Source organism: Mastigoproctus giganteus, chromosome 1, assembly GCF_048544385.1.
Source record: "Mastigoproctus giganteus isolate SK-2022 chromosome 1, ASM4854438v1, whole genome shotgun sequence".
In the NCBI taxonomy this organism is placed as follows: domain Eukaryota; kingdom Metazoa; phylum Arthropoda; class Arachnida; order Uropygi; family Thelyphonidae; genus Mastigoproctus; species Mastigoproctus giganteus.
The window spans coordinates 136,729,606-136,744,635 of NC_143575.1; the positions used below are offsets into that span (position 1 = coordinate 136,729,606).

The 15,030-nt window shown below is 37.8% G+C and overlaps 1 protein-coding gene across 1 annotated transcript in view; it reads left to right on the plus strand.

The window, feature by feature from the left end:
- LOC150091155 (uncharacterized) overlaps positions 1-15,030 on the plus strand; it is a 1,391,089-nt gene that overhangs the window by 323,814 nt on the left and 1,052,245 nt on the right. Inside the window, exon 6 of the mRNA XM_090374518.1 lies at positions 8,322-8,402. Within this exon, the coding sequence (XP_090230644.1) occupies positions 8,322-8,402 (81 nt within the window). The remainder of the gene's footprint in view (positions 1-8,321; positions 8,403-15,030) is intronic.

The following is a 15,030-nucleotide window of genomic DNA, read 5'->3' on the forward strand; positions in this document are numbered from 1 at the left end:
GTACGAGGAAACACATGGGTTGTGTTAGGGTAGCTAAGAATAGAAACAGGTGCATGCATACTTGCGTGTACACCAATGCTAGGAGTTTGGTAAATAAATTTGATGAATTTGAGGTATTGCTCAAAACATCAAAGGCAGATATTGTTGGGATATCAGAGACGTGGTGTCACACAGATATAAGGAATGCGGAACTGGAATTTGGGGAATACAATGTGTATAGAAAGGATAGACAGGACAGGAGGGGAGGGGAGGAGGGGTTATGCTATTAGTTAAGAAACACATAAAATCCAAGGAAGTGAAGCCAGTCGACATCGATGGACAGGGCAGTGTCGAGTCAGTTTGGTGTGACATAAGCATAGGGAAATCAAAATTGAGAGTAGGAGTGTGCTATAGGCCTAATGACTGTGATGAGTATAATAAGATATTGTACAGGGAAATTGAGTGGGCCAGTAAATCAGAGAGTCTTATAATGGGGGATTTTAAATTCCCAGATATTGACTGGAATTTGTGGGTTGGTCACTCACACACTAGCCAGGCTTTTGTGGATTTATTGGATGATTGTTTTCTACATCAGCAATGTCGTGAGGCAATAAGAGGGAGCACTACTCTTGATCTGATTATCAGTAGTGATTCTTCATGCATTAAGAATCTGCAGATAAATGAACCACTAGGTGGTAGTGATCACAATGTGTTGAAGTGGGATTTACTCAAGGAGGTAACTACCATCAGAGATAAAGGGAAGGGTTTTTGTTTTCGTAAAGGCGACTATGATGGTCTGAGACAGTATTTAAATTCTATAAAGTGGGACCAACTGATGATGTTACCAACAGCAAACTCAAAATGGGAAGCATTCAAGGAACTAATCTTGGAAGCTACCAGGCTTTACATACCAACTAAGAAATATTGTTCAAGGTTTAGGCCTAAATGGTTGTCAGATGAACTAATGAGACATGTGGCAGAGAAGAAAAATGCATGGAACACATACAAATTAATGGGCGACATGGAAGCCTATGATAGATATAAGTTGGTCTGTAACCAAGTCACAAAGGAGATTAGGCAGGCAAAGGCAGACTACGAAAAATCTTTGGCAAACGATGCAAAGAAAAACAGAAAAGAGTTCTTTACCTATTTAATCTAAAGAAGGAAAGGGATGAATCAGATTGGTCCACTGGATATTGATGGTTCAACAGTTGAGGATCCTGCTCAGGTGGCTAACAATCTAAACGATTATATTGCATCTACATTCACGCATGAGGAGTTATTCAGGAAGGAGAATGACGTAGGTAAAGTAGACATTGGCAGTGAGCTAGATGATTTTGTAATAACTGAGAGGAAAGTGGAGGAGAGATTGTTGAGGATAAACATAAAAAAGGCCCCTGGGGTGGATGGGATCTATCCAGTTATATTAAAGGAGGCAGCAAAGGAAGTAAGCAAACCCCTAGCCATAATTATGAGAGCATCTTTGGACTCAGGGGAGAGGTACCCATAGACTGGAGATGTGCAAATGTAACCCCAATTCACAAGTAATTATAGACCTGTTAGTTTAACTTCTGTTCCAGGGAAATTAATGGAGGCACTGGTTAAAGAAGCACTGCAGGATCATCTAGACAAGAAGTCAGTTATAGCTCAGACGCAGCATAGTTTTGTTAAAAGCAGGTCTTGCCTGACCAATTTGATTGGATACTATGATGTAGTCACAAAAGAACTGGATGCAGGGAATAACTTTGATATTATATATTTGGATCTTAGGAAGGCTTTTGATACTGTTGCACATTGAAGACTGCTGCACAAATTGGAGCAGTGTGGCATTGGAGGCAAATTGCTGATATGGATAAGGGGATGGTTGAGTGGCAGAAGACAGAGAGTGGTAATCAATGGACACTGCTCAACGTGGACTAATGTTATTAGTGGAGTTCCTCAGGGTTCAGTGTTGGGTCCGTTGTTGTTTTCGGTGTTTATGAATGATATTGATGATGGTATATCAAGTTTAATGTCCAATTTTGCAGATGATACAAAGGTTGGCAGGGTTGTTAAGGACACTACTCACGCTATGCTGCTGCAACAGGATCTGGAAAGGTTGAACAGATGGGCTGAGAGGTGGCAAATGAAGTTTAACATTGACAAATGTAAAGTACTACATATGGGAAACAGTAACCCCAGAGCAACGTATCAACTCTGCGGTACTACACTGACATAGTGTGCATAGTATTAGGGTCAGGCGCCACCTGTGGTTTCCCACATCTGCACCATATGTTCGCTGTGAAGGAATACAGTACTACTGTAAATGCCAGAAAAGTGTTGTGTGTTGTATATGACATATTGCGTTAGGTTCTGTTGTGTGTCCTGGCATTTGGCCGCAGGGCCCCTAGTGGGACTCCACGTTGCCCGCACACACCACTAGGAGGTAGCCAGTCTGCCCATTATTCTCTGGCTTGTCTCCGCCAGGGTCGCCAGAGCTTCCTGGACGGAGACAAAAAAAAAAAAAAAAAGAAAGGTAGAGTCGGTGAAGTACAGAGTGTACGCAAGAAAGGAGGGTATAGCTAGAAATATGGAGGATGTAGGCGAAGGTATCCTCCAGGTTATCAATGGAGCAATAAATGCCATCAGTTGAAAGGGGAACCCGGGAAGGACGATAAATAAGACAGCAAGAGAGCCGTTTGCAAGTTGCGACTGAAGAATGAGGTGGTCCATACGCCAGTTAATCCTATCCAGGTTAAGGTCGGTTTTGCCAGTTAGATTAGGATCAGATGTTTGGGTTGTTCCTATTTTGTACTGGCAATAGGGTGCTCCGTCTTGCGAAGAGGGCTTGTGCAAACTTGGTAAACTCATAGTAGTAGTTTTCTTCTGTGATGAATAAGTGTTCATTTCCTTGAGGGTTATCTTGTATACGGGTAAACAGGATGCTGCGTAGGTCCTCATAGTGTTGACAGGTATATACTAGATGGTTCCAGTCTTCTATTTCACCACATGTACAGTAGGGGTTGTCAATGATTCCCATAGATGTTAATTTATGGTTTATTGATCCGTGTCCAGTAATGAGGTAGGTGGTATAAAGACCAGGAGAAAACCAAGTTGGAGATTTAGGAAATACGGCATTCACATACGGTATAAATTTCTTGGTGATTGGGCCCTTGTCTGTAGCAGTCCATCTGTCCTGCCAGGTCTGAAGTAGTAGAATGGCAATTTTTTTTCTTTTCCTGCCTGATTTCATTCAGGTTATTGATGGAGTGTCCAAGGATAGTTGCTGGTATACCCCTGGATAGACAGTAGTGGAGGCCCCTTCGAATAACCTTCAGATCAAGCGGAAGGACGCCCGCAAGAACCTGAAGGGCTGGGTTGCTAACTGTGCAGCATGCCCTTGTAATAGTAAGATGGATGGTGCGCTGGATGGTTTCCAGTTTACGTTTGTTGTTGTGAAGGTACTACACCGACAGTGGTGGAGAATGAAAAGGACCTGGGGGTAATTGTGCAGGCAGATATGAAGTTCTCTGAGCAGTGCAGACGAGCTGCAAGAGTAGCTCATGGTGTCTTGTCAATGATATACAGGAATTTTTCTAGCAGGGATAAGGAGGTGATTATTCCCTTGTATAAGGCAATGGTTAGGCCACATCTTGAGTACTGTATACAGGTCTGGAAGCCTCATTTCAAGAAGGATGTAGAGCTGCTGGAACGGGTACAGAGAAGGGCAACAAGATTAGTGAATGGAATAAAGGGTTGCTCTTACGAAGAAAGGCTTAAGTTTTGCAAATTACAGAGTCTGGAGGCTAGGCACCGGCGAGGTGATCTGATAGAGGTGTATAAGGCTTTGAATGGTTTGAGCATGCTCAATGCCAATGGGATTCTTCCTCTTGCTCAGAATAATCACCTCAGAGGGCATAAATTCAAATTGAGGAAGGACGGATGTCGGATAGATGTGCGGAAATTTGCTTTTGGCCAGCAGGTGGTTGGTTGGTGGAACCGACTTCCATCATTTGTTGTTGAAGTTGATAGCCTAAACAAATTTAAGGCTCAACTGGACAGGTATTTCGAACGAATGGAGGGGTGAAATGGGAGTGGTGTGTTTTTTTTTTTTTTTTTTTGGCTGATGCTGAATATGCTTGCTTTCTTGCATCAAATGCCTCTACTAATGCTACCACAGTTGTACTAGGTTAATACAACTTTTTTCATTCAGCCATTAGATCAAGGCATTATATCTACCTTTAAAACTCATTACCTCAGAAAATCAGAGTTACAATGGATTTTGGATATAAACTGATTCCAAATTTATTGAAGTAATGGAGGTATGGAAACATTTCTCAATTGTGGACTGTATCAGAATTATAGCTTTATCGCTGAAAGATGTAAAACAGTCAACGTTAAATGCGTGTGGAAAAATGTATGGCCAGAGTCAGTTCATTCAGGAAATATGGTCAAACAGGCAGAAAACAGAATCTGTGCGATAGTAGAACTTGATACATCGGTAGGAGGGAAGGTTTTGGTGATATGGCTACTGAAGCCCTCGTGGGTAGCGCAGTTGATAAAATCGCCCTTCTCCCCACGCTGGGTGGAACTGAGTGTGAATCCTGTTGATGACAGGAGGAATTTTTATGGATCCTTTTCACAACATGACTGAGTTAATTGGGCTCAGATGAGGGTAGCATGGTTTTTTTCTCCCAGAATCTTAGGTTTTTCACCCAGCAAAACAGAAAAATCAACCTCAGTGCACACGCAATTCATAGACAATATACACAGAGCAACATGGCCTTAGTCGTTGATGCTCCTAAAAAAATAAAAAAAGATATGATTACTGAAGACATTCAAGAATTACTGGTAGAAAAAGAAGCCGGTGTTGCGGATTTGGTGCAAATGGCATCGGAGGTAAAATCAAATCAATTCAGATGATGATATTGCAGTAGAAATTCTAAACTTCCAAGTTTTACATTAAAAAAGCATAGAGGAAGGCATAAAGTTAGCCGAGCAATTAGAATCTTATTTTTTGAATGCATATTCTTGAATGAAAGAAGCCCAACAAAAGGGAGCTTCAAAAATGCTTACGATGAAATTCATAGTTTTATCAAGCAAAAGCAAACAAACCCAGATTACTGATTTTTTAAAGAGATCAGAAGATACACAAATCTAGAATGGTGTATTTTTGTTAACATTTTGTTAATAAAATAGTATGTATTTTCGTTAGCTTTTGGAACGTAACCCCCCCCCCCTTTTTGTACTTTTTATTAGTCCCGTATAACACTGTTTCACACAACACAACATTTTATAGGAACCTAATAACCATGTTATACGAGAGTTGCCTGTATGTGTGTGTGTATATATATATATATATATATATATAATCTATTATGAAATAATTATGGAAAGGTAGTAATATGTTTATTTATTTATAGGGTATAACGCAGTAAACCAACTCAGGCTATCTTAGTCTTTATAAGTTCTTTTTGCCTCACTTTGAACTCTTATACTTCTATGCTAAAGTCTTATCATACATATGCTCTTTTGGTCTGAAGACTCACTTTGAACAATTATACTGTATATATATATATATATATATATATATATACACACAGTGCTTTTTTTGGGACGGTACGCAATGGTACGGCGTACTGGCACAGTGATGTGTGACATTTGAATGCAATGCACTTTGAAATAATTTGTAATATTCCGTAAATTGTTTTCATGTTTACCTGCTATTCACATAAGCTTAAAGTTATTTAACTAAATTTGCATTTTCTGGCTATTGTTAAGATATTTTCTATATAAAACTTTATAACCTTTTTTCTGAATTCTAAATTGCTCAGTCGGACCTCTGTTTAACAAACTCCTTTTATAGCGAATTTTTTTTGAATTCCCCTTGGAAGCTACATTCAAAATACAGTAGTTTCTGTTGATCAAAGAAAATTTTCATATAATGGCCGGATTAGGACAGACTTAACTTGGTATGCACTGTTCGCATTTCTGGCCTTCAACCCTCTACTGCAGTGGTGTCCAACCTTTTCCCATACAGGGGCCATATTCAAATAAATTCAAAGTTAGATTTTTTTTGCGGGCTGCACTGAGTGATTAGAGAAAAATTAGTCTGTTACATTTTCCATATCTTGTTACATGTAAAAGTAAAATTGAAGATATTCAAATATTTTATTAAATGCAATACACAATTACATTTACTGAATAATATCAAATTATTTTTGATAATAAATAAAATTTAAAATGCTGTTTTGGTTCACTTTCCGTGCAGGCTGTAGGTTGACACCACTGTTAATCAGCTGTAAGCACCCCATTCGAGAATTAGGAGAGAGCAATTTTCTTTTACCCCGATAAATAATCATGTGTTGTTTCACGGAAGTGCATTATCCACATTTTTCCGTAAATTTTCCCTATCTCTGTTTACATGGTCACAGTACCTGAATGACACCGACATTTTGGACAGTTTCAAAAAAAGAAAAGAAAAGAAAAAATTCAAATTTAAGAACTAGTGACAATATCGGTGACGAGAGAAGGAAAATGAGGACAATGAAAATATTAAACATTCTAAGCATAAAATGTTGGCATTTGGTGAAAATGAAATTAGAAAATTGTGAATTTTCTAATTTAAAATTACAGTTGAATGAAAAAGATGCAATTTGTGAATTCCTAATTGAAAAGATGGTTTCTGAAGAATGGAAGCATTTGATGAACGCTCTGAGTATGATACCAATTTCATCAAGTGAATGTGAATGAGGATTTTTACAAATGAATCTGATCGTCAGCCCAACCAGAGCTTCTTTGATGATAAAAACAATTTCTTCAGTACTATTTCTTAAAATTGTGGGTCCACCGGTGACACACTTCGATCCAGCAAATATGTCGTTTCATGGCTGCTTCTGAAGCGCCATTCATCAACAGACACAAACAGAAGAAAAGAAGTCGACATAGTGTGTTGGATGAGAACTCAATAATAATTTGGAATATTCTATAAAAACTTGATTATGAAATTATTTTTACTTATTATTTTTACTTATTATTTTTTACTTATTTATTTTTTATATACTTGAATAATAAATTTATGCTTAATAAACTGTGTGTTAATATACTTAATTTGCTGTTCTTATTCCAAAAACATTACTACTAAAGTAACAATATCAGGAAAAAAAATTTTAGAGGACTTTTCCTATCCTTTTAATTTTCAATTTTTCCTGATAGCAAAGAATGAGTACCAGCACCTATTTTTTTTTACAAAAAAACAAGCACTGTATATATATAGACAAATGTTTATGTTCAGTATATAGGGAAGGAATGTTGACCTGTCAATTGTAATTACCATGGAAAAATGAGAAGACCTGTAAGGTGAAGGAGATAACCCGAAATAAATTGATTAACATAAAAATAGAAATAATAATGAAGATAACAATGTTACCTCAAGTAGTGGGTCCTAAAGCTTTAACTACTTCTTCATAGGGTCAGCAGCCAAAACCATAGGAGCCACAACGATAAGCAGGGTCTCTGTTCCTGTTATGATGTATACATGTGAAATGTATAAATCATAGTCGACCTGACAGAGACCAAAAGGAAAAGAGTAAAATTTAAAAAAAAAAAAAAAAAAAATTGCCAATAGAACTTTAAGGGGGAAAAAAAAATTTTTGAAGTCAAAAGGATAGATAAATTACAAAAGTTACTTTTTTTTTTTTTTTTCTTAAAGTTCTACTGGCAATTTTTTTTTTTTAAATTTTACTCTTTTCTTTTTAGTCTCTATTGGGTCAGCTATGATTTATACATTTTGCATGTATACATCATAACAGAAACAGAGACCCTGCTCATTGTTGTGGCTCCTATGGTTGTGGCTGCCGACTCTATGAAGAAGTAGTTAAAGCTTTAGGACCCCACTACTTTAGGTAACATTATTATCTTCATTATTATTTCTATTTTTATGTTAATCAATTTATTTCAGGTTATCTCTTTCACCTTACAGGCCTTCTCAATTTTTCCATGGTAATTACAATTGACAGGTTAACGTCCCTTCCCTATACACTGAATATAAACATTTGTCTATATTTCATTATGGTTGCCAGGTTTCTCTACTGTAACTAGTAGTACCCGGATCCATAACACAGTTTAATTTTTTTGATTTAATACTTTGTTTGCTTAATTTGTCATTTGGTAACTTAATTATTTTTATCAATATTATATATATAGTGTGTTTATGTGTATATTTATCTATACGTTTAAATTTTTTAAAATGGGGACTGCGGTTTTCTGTTTTTATTAGTATAGGGATGAACACCAAATATAATTGTTTCATGGCATGTAAAATATTTTTCTTTTAGTGATATAACTTTGATATATATTTATAGGGAGTTCCTGGAATTCCTGGAGCCCCTGGAATTTCTGGACCTCGTGGACCTCCAGGTTCAGTTGGAAACATTGGCCAAAAGGTAATACTTTTACAGCCATAGAAAATATGGAGTAAAAAGTTCCTTTTCTACAGTGACTTAACTTTTAAAGAATATAATGATTTTTATTTTCAAACATACCTTCTCTATCACCTGCAATGCTAACTGGCGTATTGCAGCTTATCAACACCATCTTCCATTGCTTATAAATAAAGATATATTATCAATTACATGCAGTTATCCCTTTATAGATATTTTCGGACACAGTTATGTTTGTCCAAGTCGTTGGTTGTGTTACCGAGTGACTAAGTGTACTTTAACACTGAAACACAAATTAGTAATCCAGAGTTTCCAGTGAACTCTTTAAAATTAACAATATTTGGGGATTGTAAGGTGCTGGATTTCAAAATTTTTCAGATTTTAGAGAAGTGTACTTGTTGGTTGCAGTTTTTTGAAGAAGCACAGTTCAATGAACACCCACAGCTGAATTATTGACATTGTATACTTTAAAATTATTAAAAAAAAAAAAAAAAAAAGTAGAGGTGTGTGTGTTTATATACTGACCTGATCACATAAATGGTAGCAGGAGTTAGCATTTAATCATTTTCACAATAACAGTTTTTGTCCATATTTAGTAGTCATATGGGCTAGAATACAATTAACTCAAACTTACATTACTGCATTTAAGTTGACTTCACCAAGGTTATTATGCATTTTAATGGCACAATTGGTCAGTTATGTATTTTTAAATTGCTTCATTTTTAATTTAATTACAATCAGACCTCTGTTTAACCAACTTCTTTATAGTGAATTGTTTTAAATTCCTCTTGGTAATTACATTTAAATTTTTTCCGTTGAACGAAGAAAATTTCCATATAACAAATGGATTACAAGAGACAGCTCTGTTTTCAACTCTGGCCTTAAGGTAATTAGATAGCACGAATTAAGGGTGAAAGGGATTATTTATTTATAAGCAAAGTGGTGTCTGTAAAACCTATGCAGTCACATACCAAGAAGTCGTGCTAGTCAATATGCTTTCCCTAGCCAGTCAGAGGATTAAGAAGATTCCCGACATGGAAAATAGCCTCTGATCAACCTGAGTTGTGGTTCCCCTTTACTCCAACAAACAGGCATATGTTTTTCGGAGAAGTGAGAGTGATCCTTGCTTTCCAGTAAATTTCTCCTGTCTATGTTTACATGGTCACAGTAGCTGACTATCCGTGTGATTCCGACATTTTGCACAGTATTCAAACAACTAGTGACAGTAGTAATGTAGGGGGGGTGGGGATTGAGGCAACTAAGTTTTATATAAACTTAACGAAGATGAAATATTGGCAGTTGTTGAAACTTTGTCAAAGCTTCCAGTAGAAAAATGTTCTAAAATGTAATGGCATACAAAAACTAATAAAAAAAAACTGTATGCATTATATCTCCAATTGCCAAAAAACCAGCACAAATTAAGGATAATTGCTAAAGAACTTGATGTGGAAACTATAAAGATCGGTTGTGAGTTCGAGCCATGATGAGTAGCTTGCAGATAGCAATTGCGGCTGGGAGGAATTATCCTGCTTTCTGCAAAATTATGAATCAGAAGTTAAATATTACAGGTTATTAAATTGACTTTTAAATATGGAATTTCTTTATCATTAGTAGAGGCATACAATGCAAGAAAGCAATTTATGCAGCATCAGCCAAAAAAAAAAAAAAAAACCCTTCCCATTTCACCCCTCCATTCGATCCAAATGCCTGTCCAGCTCAGCCTTAAATTGATTTAGGCCATTAGCTTCCACAACAAAAGATGGAAGCCTGTTCCACCAATCAACTGCCTGCTGGTAAAGGCAAATTTCCACACCTCTATTCTACAACTCTCTTTGCTCAATTTGAAACTGTGCCAACTCAGGTTCTTAGTCTGAGCAAGAGGAAGAATCCCATCAGCATCCAGCTTGCTCAACCCATTCAAGGTCTTATACACCGCAATCAGATCACCTCACAGGTGCCAACTCTCCAGGTGCTGCAATTTGCAGAACTTAAGCCTTTCTTTGTAAGAACAGCCCTTTGTTCCCCTCGACAATCTTGTTGCCCTTCTTTGTAATCATTCTAGCAACTCCTCATCTTTCCTAAAATGAGGCCTCTAGACTTGTACACAGTACTCTAGGTGTGGAATAACCATTGCCTTGTATAATGGGATTATCATCTCCCTGTTCCTACTAGCAAAATTCCTATATATCATTGACAAGACTTTATGACCTGCCCTGGCAGCCCATCTGAACTGCTTAACAATTTAGCACTAATGATCAATATCCTGCAGGAGCTCACTTACCTTTCAGAAGCTTTACAGAACCACTATGGTAAAAGCAGATAAATTAATTATTCAAAATATCAATGCTATTGCTAATTTGAAAAATTCTGAAGGAAATTATAAAGCTAAAATTGAGAGCATGTTGAAGTGGTCCTTGAGGTTGCCACAGACATTCTCTCAGATATGCCAGACAAGCTGTACTTGCTACCTGGGAGTCTAAAATGCTGATGGAACTGATATTCGGGTGACACTCAAGTCTAGTGGACCCAATTTCGGCGAAGTCCGGACGTGAACCAACGTAAGCAGGGGTCGAGGTGTGGTGCCCACACCACATGGAGGAATGCTGCCCCTCTATGTTACCAGGCAGTACTAGGTGGTAGATGACTCTCATCAACCGGTGCAATACCACCACTTTGCTTATTGTAGGCTTGAAGTGGTGGAACCCATGTTTAGTCTCTAGAGCTAAGTTCCAGTCAACCCTTCCTTATCTCTTCCATCATGCAGCATGATTGATGACTTTTGAGGTTATGATGAACATCATGGTGAGATCCAATATTCCTTACATTTCGAGGGTACAGCTCTAAAACGGTGTTCGCAGGCCGGCCGCTAGATAGTACACTGGACCGAACCTATTGGTAACTCTCTAGGAGGCTTCCGGATCAGCTAATGTATATAATCTTGCTACCTCTACTCTGCTAGATAGTGACTGGAGGGAGTCCGAATAGTGTGTAAGTGGGAAGCATTGTCGAGGCCACGTTATTTCAAGGATCTGGGTATATTCTTACTGTGTGTACGCCACATCCAAAAATTTTATTACTTCATACAGCATGTCCCACCCACTTTTTCTTACTATTGTATATACCATGAATTGTCAAACTAATAGAGCAATCTTATCTGCGAAAAGATCTAAACCTCCCAAGCACTTCCTAATTCATTTCGCAAACATACGTGGTCTCAATTCTAATATCAACGATATTCATTTCCACTTGCAGTCTGCCAAACCCCATGTACTTTTTCTGACAGAATCTCGGTTATCGGTTGATTCAACTACAGCTCATCTCAGATGCCCAAATTATTCACTGTATGATTCCTTTCGCCTCGAATGGGATATTGTGTATATGTCCGTTCTGATATTCCCTGTCAGAAACTTGGCAATTTGGAATCTCCTCTCTTTGATCTTCTCTGGCTTAAAATCTCTCTATCTCATTATGTCAAATTCATCTGTTGTCTCTACCGTTCTCCCAACTCCACTAATCACTTGGAGCTCTTTGACTTCCTCTCTTTGCAACTTGACTTTCTCAAGTCCAATTTTCTTAACAGTGAGGTAATTTTCCTTGGTGATTTTAATGTTCAAAACTCCAGCTGGCTTCTGTTTTCTAGTCACACCGACACAGCTGGTCAAGATGCTGAGGCTTTTGGAATTACTAATGACCTTGCACAGATTGTTCATTTACCTACAAGAATACCGAACAATCCTAATCATACAGCCAATACGCTTGATCTTTTTCTCACAAACAACCCTTCTAAGTACACTGTCGATGTGAGAGGTCCTTTAGGCACTTGAGATCACAACTTGGTGATTGTCTCTTCTGCAATGGAACCTTTATCTCATTGCTATTCCCAACCTCGTGTTGTTTGGCATTACAAGAATGCAAAATGGGATGACCTGCGAGACTTCTATTCTTCTTTTCCTTGGTTGGATTACTGTTTCAAAACTTCTGATATCAACGTTTGCTCAGATCGTGTCAGAGAAATTATTCTTGCAGGAATGGAATCCTTTATCGCACACTCCACTTTAAAATCTCGTCCTTTAAATAAACTTTGGTTTTCCAATAAATGTGCTAAGGCTGTTCAAAGAGAAGAATGTTGCATATCGTAACTGGCTTGTTTCTAATTCTCCAGTTTCATTTTCTGCCTACACCAAAGCTCGCAACAATTGTAAAGCAGTTATTAATTCAGCAATTGTAAAGCAGTTATTAATTCAGCAATTGTAAAGCAGTTACTAATCAGTCCAAAATAGAGTTTGAACAGGCTAAGAGTAGAAAACTTGCTTCTTGCTCTAATGGTAGCCGAGCATTCTGGTCTCTTGTCAAAGCTATTGGCCCCTACTTTTGCCCATCTCTGCTCCCACCTCTGTCCAAACCAGATGGTTCTGTTGTCACTTCTGCCAATGATAAAGCTGACCTGCTGGCATCCCATTTTTCTTCCAACTCATGTATTAATGATCTTGGTAAAACATCTCCCACTATTTATAACATGCTCCATTCAATGCCTTCTATGGTCTTCCATCAAAAGGATGTCAGAAGGATTTTGACGAATCTTGATGCTAAGAAAGCTCCAGGTCCCGATGGTATTTCTCCACTTGTTCTCAAAACCTGTTCTTACTCCTATTCTTTGCCACCTTCTTTCACTTTCTTATTCCAAAGGTGCTTTTCCTTCTGCTTGGAAATTTGCTCATATCCAGCCAGTTCCTAAAAAGGGTGACAAATCCCTCCCATCCAATTATTGTCCCATTGCAGTTACCTCTACTAAAGTAATTGAGAAATCAATTAACCGTCAACTCTTAAACTACCTAGAAACCTTCCGCCTGATCAAAGATCGCCAGTATGGATTCCGTCCGTGTTGATCCACTGATGATATTCTGACTTATGTTACCCATTTATGGACTAATTCAATGGAAAGGTTCGGTGAAACACAAGTAGTTGCTCTTGACATCTCAAAGGCTTTCAATCGTGTTTGGCATAAAGGTCTTCTAAACAAGCTTCCATCTTATGGTTTGCCAACTGTTTTTAGTAATTGGTTATCCAATTTTCTCTCTGATCGCTCGCTGAGGGTGATGGTAGATGGCTCTCTGTCTTCTAACTTCTCCAGTAATGCCGGTGTCACCCAAGGTTCAGTTCTTTCTCCTACTCTTTTCCTCTTGTATATTAATGACCTTCTTCCATTGACTGGAAATCCTATCCATAGTTTTGCCGATGATAGCACATTGCATTCCACTTTCCATTTTGAGAAACCTTGTCCTGCTAAATCAGTTTCAACTTCTCGAAAATCTGCTACCAATTCCTTAAATGCCGAACTTCAGGTAATTCTCCAGTGGGGCAAAGACAACTTAGTTGATTCCAACCCTTCTAAAACTCAGTCTTGTCTTATCTCTCGCAAAAAGGATTCTTCTGCTCCTATGCTTATCTTTAGTGACACTCCGATTTCTAGGCAAAATTATATATCTCTTTTGGGGATTACCCTGACTTCTAATCTCTCCTGGCACAAGCACATTACAAATATTGCTTCCTCTGCGTCTAAAAAATTTTGTTTTCTCTTTCGCTTTTGGCGTTACTTTTCTTTCAAACAGCTGTTCACTCTGTATAAATCGCAAATCCGCCCTGCCATGGAATATTGTTCCCACATCTGGGGTGAGGTGGGGTGGGGTGGTGCCCCCCAAAACCTCTCTCAGGCTTCTTGATTCCATTCAGAAGAGGGCAGTTAGGTGAATTAATGATTTATCTGTAACAGAGTCTCTCCACTCGCTGTCTCATAGACATACTGTTTCTGCTGCATGCCTCTTCGACAAATACTTCCATGGGCACTGTTCTTCTGAATTGGCTTCTATAATTCCCGCTCTCTCTCTCTCTCTCTCTCTTTCAAAACAGTCCAAACACATGCCGCCACCAGCCAACATCCATTTACTGTCCAACTTCAAACTCACAGAACTAACTTTTTATCTTCCTCGTTTATTCATTCAACTGCCGTTTTCTGGAACAACCTTCCTTCATATGTATTTCCTGAAAATTAGTCTTTTTTTTTTTTTTTTTTTTCTTTTCTTCTTTTTTTTTTATGAAAACCCCAAACACAAAAGGTATCAAAACCTATAGTACTTAGTACCGTGTATGGGTTGAAAGAGAAGTATGGAGGGAGGGGGATGCCGGAAACTTTGCTCTAGAGACTAAACATGGGTTTCACCACTTCAAACCTGCAATAAGCAAAGAGGTGGTATTTCACCAGTTGATGAACGTCATCTACCACCTAATCTACAAAAGTTCAAGTCCAGTGTCAACAAATGTCTTCTTTCGTCTTCTCAATCTCCAACCCAAGCACGGTACTAAGTACTATAGGTTCTAATACCTCTCGTGTTTGCGGTTTATATATAAAAAAAAAAAAAAAAAAAAAAAAAGTGGAAAGAATTTGAAGAAATCCAAATCGGAAGTAAGAATGCAACAGAATGATTTTAAATTAAATAGAGAAAATAATGAAAATTGAAAGAACTTTCATCTTGGTGGCAAGACAGTGAAAAGAGAACAAGAAATTTAAGTTTTATGATAAAATATGAAAAAAAAATTAACGATTTTAGAGATTTTGTCAGAGACGCTGACAAAT